Source organism: Octopus bimaculoides, chromosome 1, assembly GCF_046866305.1.
Source record: "Octopus bimaculoides isolate indiv1 chromosome 1, ASM4686630v1, whole genome shotgun sequence".
Lineage (NCBI taxonomy): Eukaryota > Metazoa > Mollusca > Cephalopoda > Octopoda > Octopodidae > Octopus > Octopus bimaculoides.
In genome coordinates, this window is record NC_142928.1 from 68,262,766 (window position 1) to 68,270,738 (window position 7,973).

Below are 7,973 nucleotides of genomic sequence, written 5' to 3' on the forward strand. Positions count from 1 at the left end.
AATCTCTTATGAAGCGTATATCGTTTTTACCCGGTTTGCTGAAATTGACGTCTACAGCAAGATTTATATCTACATTATGACGTGTGTCTTAATTTGTATTGTATCGTGGAATTGACATCAGCTCCAATTTGAAAAACCTATAAATTGTAGTAAGTGCAACTGAATTTATTCACGTCTTACAACTGTTATTTTTTTACCAGACTGTACGTCTACATCCTAATGTTTAGCATACACCTTAATTTCTGTAATTTACGTTTGCTCAGCGTTGTTTGGAAACTGTATTAATAATTGTTTTTCTTTTGACCACAGACCCAACTCGTTTGCCTCATAATATTTATCATTGTCTTTATGGAAAACTGCCGTCTACATTTCTTGGTACACTGTCTACTGTATATTGGCTAAATTGGTGACCCCAACATGATCTGAACAAGCAATGTGAAACCATCACAATCTGTAAAACATTCCACAAATTTTGCTTTCAAGTCTAGACATGCAATTGTATGCATGAGAATACATACATAAATCAAAACACAGAAATTTGCACATGCGCTGACTCTAATTATTGCATTTATACACACAAACATGCACAAATATCTTGCTGAAGGTTAAAATTTCAATGAGGGAGCCTTGGATCGAAATTAGAGACTGATTCTTTCTCGATTTGCAAAAAAATCTAGGTATAAAACTGAATAACTAACATACATGTACACAAGCAAACATACATACATATACCTTTCTCGCTCACAGAATGTGTATATGTGTGTGTGTAGGTATGTATATGTATATGTATGTAGATAACGCTCACGCACAAGCACATATCTCTTCTTTGTAATACTTTATAAGTGGGCTCACAAAAGAAACGTCTGATCTCAGTGGGTCGAGTAGAGTGCATATATTTGTGACAATATTCCTATGACTTCAAGTTTTACGTTAAGGACAACTTTCTTCTTATGAATGTTTCTTCTAATTCCTTTTTTTTAAAGAAACCATGAGTTGTAAATCATCTGCCTGAAGTATGCATTCATTAACTCAGAACATATCATGGAAGAATTGTAATACACACACACATATACACACACACACACATACACACACACACACACACACACACATACACACACATACATATGTATGTATGTTTTTATCTATGTGTATATGTGTGTATTCATTGGTGAACTTTCATGTTCGAAAATTACTTAACGTATAATTTGTATATTTTATTGTAAGTTCAATTTTGCTATAACGTTACTCTGAGATTCTCAGTGCCTGTTATTCAAACGGTCCAAGAAGGTAAAAAATTATCGATAGTGAAGTAAAAATATTCGTAAACGCATTTGGATAGGACTGGTTGCTAAACACTGCTAAAAAGAAATCATCAAACATTCATCATTTTAATTGTCATCCACAGAGCAAGAGATATTCATCCATTCGCATGCAGAACACATGATGGATTGTCTTCAGTAGTGTATGTGTGCAACACATGGAAACATGGTCAGTGGCTATTGTTTATAAAGTTTTAATTTTGATGAGTATTAAAATCTATATCAATAAGTGACCGTCTTCCATGGTAGAGATAAAAGAATAATTGAGACAAAATCTAGATAGTAGTTGAGAATGTTTTAGTATATATTAGTGGCTGTGATATAGTTATAGAATTAAGTAATGAGCTGAAATATTTGTACCGCAAGGATTATTCTAAAGACTCCCGTATACAGAAACCGAACGTCACCGAAATAACATATTAATACTTTGCCTAGATCGTTGAAGAGATTTTATTACAAAGGAGTGCATCATTACGAAGCAAATGATTTATGTTAAAAGTTCACAATAAATACAAATCGACGTATAATTAAATTTTTTTAGGTAGACACCGAAATTTACTTACTGGTAAGTACTACTCTTAAAGGGAGGAATTGCAGTATATCAATATAAATTACCTAATCTACTCCAAATCCTCAGAGTTTTAATATTGGTGAGAACATATCTAGCTTATTCCCTGATCAAGAATCCTTTGACCTTGAGTTCATAATTGCAATGGCGTATTAAAGTACAATGACTTTAAATATGGAGAATACATTACATACAGAAATTCATTCAAAATACAAAACGAAAGATAAGAAAAGGCTTAAACTAAGTTTAAAAAATGTTTTCTCATTATACTAGAGATACTGTTGTTAAGTTGAGCTACGTATGCACTAATAGACCTGTTTCAGTTGTCGGTATAAACAAGTATAATTTCCACGTGCATCAGTATCTACTGGGGTATTCCAAAATATGAACTCGCTAAAATACTATATTTACCACATAATGGATATCTCATCCCAGGAAAGATGGTCGCTTTGTAAAACAATTTAAAGATACCCCAGGAACCAACCGAAACAAAACATAATTAGTAAACCAAATTAAGACTTCACATTAACAATAGCCACTTCTTGTTATTTTGCATTTAAATATAAAATATTGAAGATGTGGATATTTTGGAGCGGAATCATTCACACAGGTACATTTTCAAATAAAAATTTCTGACTCTTTCAACAATTAACGTACAACAATAATGAATATGCAACTATATGGAGGACAGGGACAGGTCTTTAAGATTAAGTTTTACGTCATGGTTTATATGGAAGGAACTAGGAATATTTAACTTTATAACTATATGATATATTCAATTTTATGTTTATCATTTAGCAAATTCATTATTTATCATTGACCTATAACGGAAGAAAAATCAACTACACTAATTGACTTTTCATTCTTTTTTCATTACAAACAAGTTAACTTGGAGAAATAAACAAAACAACAGTGTGCAAAATATATAAAATGTATAACGATAAATATATATATATATATATATATATATATATATATATATATATATATATATATATATATATATATATATATATATATGTATGTATATATATACGTGTGTATATATGTATATATATATATGTATATGTATATATATGTAAATATGCACATATACATACATACATGTATATATGTATACATATATATATATATACACGTATATATATATATATATGCATATATATGTATATAAATATGCACCTATATATACATACATACATGTATATATGTATATGTAATATATATATATTATATACGTATATATATATATATATATATATATATATATATATATATATATATATATATATGTGTGTATATATATATATATATATATATATATATATATATATATATATATATATATATATATATATATATATATATATATATATACATATAGATAAATATATATATATCGTGATGTTTATATGTATATATGTATGTATATGCATGTAGATATATATACAGATATACACAAGTCCATGCATGCGTATATATAAATATATGTATACAGTGGATATTTACAAACATGCGCTTGTGCAGTTAGCATAAACCTAAAATGAAGACATGAACTTACTTATTGTACAGTAAAATATCAGGACGCCAAATGTCACTAAAAGGAAGGCGGATGACGGACACATTGCCATATTTGATTGGATCCCACTGCAGCTTGTAATCGATCCAGTTCTGTGAAACAGAAAGTAAGTTCGTTATAGTTTCATGAGAAGAATAATATTCGGCATATTTAAATTTAAGAATGTTGTTCGATTCTAAAATATATATTCGGTTTAGTCTACTTTTGCGTAACTACTTTACATGGATGTAACGTAGTTACATTATAACGACATGAAATTAAATTGTTGTAGCACAAACTGTCACATGCGTCACCACATTTTGCTGGTGATGGTTCAAAGTATGAAATAAATGGAAAGAGGTAACATAAATTGGAATACATGACTGAAATGCTGAAAGGGCAACGCCTTGTCTGGTCCATTAATCGAAACGAAACCTGTGATAGTCAATCTAACTCTAGAAACACAAGCCTCTATATGAATGCGCATGTGTGTCTAAGTATATATCCATATGCGTATATAAATATTCTCCCTCACTCTGTCTCCCTCTCCTCTCCCTATCTCTGTATATATATCTACACACACATGTTAATTTGGATATGTGCATATATGTATGCATGTATGTATGTACGTACGTATGTATGTATGTATGTATGTATGTATGTATGTATCTATCTATCTATCTATGTATCAAAAAAATAAAACAACACCAAATACTGCGTTATTAGACTACAGGAACCCTCTCATATAAGGGTTCCCGAATAAAATAACGCACATAGATCCTAGCAGACGAGCATCGTCTGTCGTGGCCACCGGAACTCCTTTAACTTGTGATTTCCTTGTATTGAGAATAATCATTGGGAGGAGTCTGGCTACCACATGCCAGTCAAACCTTGCTGTTACGATACATTGAATATCAACATCTTTTCAGATAATGATGTGGCAAATAGCCAGTCGGCTTATTAAAATTAATTATTTGTGAGAGATGCAATATTAAAACCAAAAGGTAATGTGATTTCGGCTAGAGTGAAATCATGTAATATGGGAGTTCTAGTGCTCATGACAGACAATTCTCGTCGGCTACGATTTCAGGAGCGATAAAATAAGTACCATTGGAGTCGATATAATTGACTTAACCCACACCCGCGACTCGAAACCGCTGGTTTTATTCCAAAATATGCAAGCGATATTGATACTGCTTACGTTGCTAATGAAAAATATGCATATATACATACACACACAGGCATATATATGTTGCTAATGAATTATATGCATATATACAACCATACATACATACATACATACGTACATACATACATACACACATATATATATAGATATATATATATATATGTATATATATATATTATTTTGTTTAAAAGAGTTCCAACACTGTCTGTTTTTTATGTTTTATATATATTCCTGCAGAACCAATGTGGGATATAGAATATGGAATATACAATATATAATATAATATACAATATATAATATTATATATTGTATATTATATTATATATTGTATATTCCATATTCTATATCCCACATTGGTTCTGCAGGAATATATATAAAACATAAAAAACAGACAGTGTTGGAACTCTTTTAAACAAAATAATATATTCCTCTATACACAATAATGCAAAAAAAAAATCCCTTCTTTGTATTTATTTTTACTCGCATATATATATATATATATATATATATATATATATATATATATATATATATATATATATATATATATATATATATATATATATGTATATAATTATATTTATGTGGAGAATGGAGCAACAAATACAAGAAGAAGCAATCCTGTTGGGCTAGCCTATCATTTACCTATGTATGTATATATACATATATATATATTAGTACATATATATATTTGAAAACTACTGGTCAAATTCTTAAATTCCTCATTCTCTCTTGCTTTCTTAATGCACACTTTTTTGTCTCCCTTGAACAAACTTATTTTTCCGAACATCTTCCTTCCACGTTATCTTTTTCTCAACTACCACTTCCCTTGCTAATTTCTGTCATTCGGCCAAAACAGCCCTATTGAATAGTACCGGAAATATGACCTTACTTAAACTCATCATTGTTCCCACTCCCTATTTTTTTTTTTCTTTTTCCTTCTTTTAATCTTTATTTCTCTTTGCATTTATATTCTCTCCTATCGTGCTCTGTACACATTCTGATTGAACCGTCTATGTGTTAACATGTACCTCCTTGCTCCAATGTAAACTTTCATTTAATCAAGGTATGCTTGACCTGAAGAGTAACCTGTGGTATATAGCTTGCTTGGATGTTCACCACTTCCGAAATTCAGCTCGCTATGAAGCATGTGTAGCCTGGATCTTATCTACTCTATTCCTTAACACTTGTATTATTATTCGCACAACCGGCAACCCTAGTAACCTACTGTGATATATAAAGAGAACTTTTTTCAGTTCATAGTACTTAAAAATGTAAGAAAATTCACAACCTTCCGTCTTGATAAATTACTATTTTCCCTCAAAGTTATTTCTTAATATTTACTACGGATTGGTTGCGGCTAAATTTTCCCTACACCACAACCTCTGGATCGTATAAATACACACACACACGCACACACACACACACACACACACACACACACACACACACACACACACACACACACACACACACACACACACACACACACACATATATATATATATATATATATATATATATATATATATATATATATATATATATATATATATAACAAATTTGTTATTCTAAGCAAGAATGTTGTTGACAGTGATTTTAAAGTTTTGGACTCCATATATATATATATATATATATATATGTATATATATATGTTTGTGCGTGTGCATCTCATACTTATCAGCAAATGATTTTGTAAACAGTGTAGTAGCAGTATAGAGTTTTATAGACCCCATTGAGGTGAAAACTCGGGAAAGCTCAATTATAATCTGTGTGTGTAAAATCTAATCACTTGCTAGTCATGTACATTCAGCATCAAACATTAACACTTGAAATCAGAGGAAGCTAAAATCGTATTAATAATACATATGAATATTTCGTAGTTTTAGCGAGGAGATTTCTTCATGCCAATATTCAGCAAATGGTTAAATGAAGTAGAAAAAAATAAACATCAGAGAGAGATTTAAATATATAAAACTATCATAAAAGGTATGACGCATGAAAATGAATTAAGCTACATATATTAGAATAAATATAAATATATATGAATACAGATTTTTATAAAAATAGACACATATCCTGTCCCTGAACATGCATCCAGCCTCAATATACATATACAATTATATGTATGCAATTCAGCTTCATCAGAGGATTGTAGGGGTATATTAAATGAGTGTTATGGCTCTTATACACTTTCTTTCAAGAGAAAGAAAGTGATGGCATGAGTTTACAAGGACCAGTCAAAAATTTGAGAAAGATCATACTGACACAAGGTGTGTAAAACTTAAACTCTTGAAGAAATTCTACGCTTACAATGATGTACTAACAATTTTTGTGAGAAAGGAAGCTATAACAATTATGCAAATTTGTTCTGAAATTTAATTTTCTGAATACTACTGAGCATTTGGTTACTATAAACCCTCTTTTGAATTTAATTAGTGTTTATTTCAGACATTTCCATTACTTGTAAATTCATAATGCTAGTGCGGCCGAATTCATCAAAACCCAGCAACGCTTCCGTAATATTCGAATATATAAATGATTTTAAGTGCACATTTCTACTAGAACCGAAGGCCCATGTTCAAGGTACGAGTGTACAGGGGTTGGACAAAATAATGGAAACACCTTAAAATTTCAAACAAATTTATTTTAATATGGGGTAGGACCGCTTTTGGGAGTAATTACAGCTTGAATTCTACGAGGTATGCCTTGGTACAAAGTTTGAATTGTTTCCAAAGGAATTTTTGTCCGTTCTTCAGCTAAAACAGTCTCCAATTCTTGTAGTGATGATGGTGTAGGACAACGACTTCTTACTAGTTTTTCTAAAATGCACCATAAATGTTCAATAATATAGAGATCTGGTAACTGTGGTGGCAAGATAAGATGTCCAACTTGACTAGAATATTCCTCGTGCCATTCAGTAACAACTTTAGCGATGTGAATTGAAGCATTATCATCCTGAAAGATTGCGTTTCCCTCCGGAAACAGTTCCACAAATATAGAATGAGTCAGATAAAATGCTTAAATCGTATTGACTATTAATTCTGCTATGAAGTGAAAACATTGGGTCAGTGTATTTCCATGATATAGCCCGCCAGATCATCACAGTTCCTCCTCCATGTTTGACAGTTGGAAGAAGGCTGTCTGGGTCAAATGCTTCTTTTGGCTGTCTCCATACGTATGCTTGGCCGGTGGTCGGAAATAAGGTAAAGGATGACTCGTCCGAGAAAATAACATCTTTCCACTGCTCTATGGACCAATTCTGTAGGATTTTACTTTACTCTGAACGCTTTGCAACGCTTGTTTTTGAAAGTAGTGATTTTCTGATTGCAGCCC

At 31.0% G+C, this 7,973-nt stretch overlaps 1 protein-coding gene across 4 annotated transcripts in view; it reads right to left on the reverse strand.

Annotated features, from left to right (window-relative positions):
- LOC106873299 (neuronal acetylcholine receptor subunit alpha-10) overlaps nucleotides 1-7,973 on the reverse strand; it is a 1,766,016-nt gene that overhangs the window by 401,844 nt on the left and 1,356,199 nt on the right. For all 4 annotated transcript variants that reach the window (XM_089352066.1, XM_089352088.1, XM_089352074.1 and 1 more), the window contains one exon: nucleotides 3,452-3,561. In XM_089352066.1, the coding sequence (XP_089208192.1) occupies nucleotides 3,452-3,561 (110 nt within the window). The remainder of the gene's footprint in view (nucleotides 1-3,451; nucleotides 3,562-7,973) is intronic.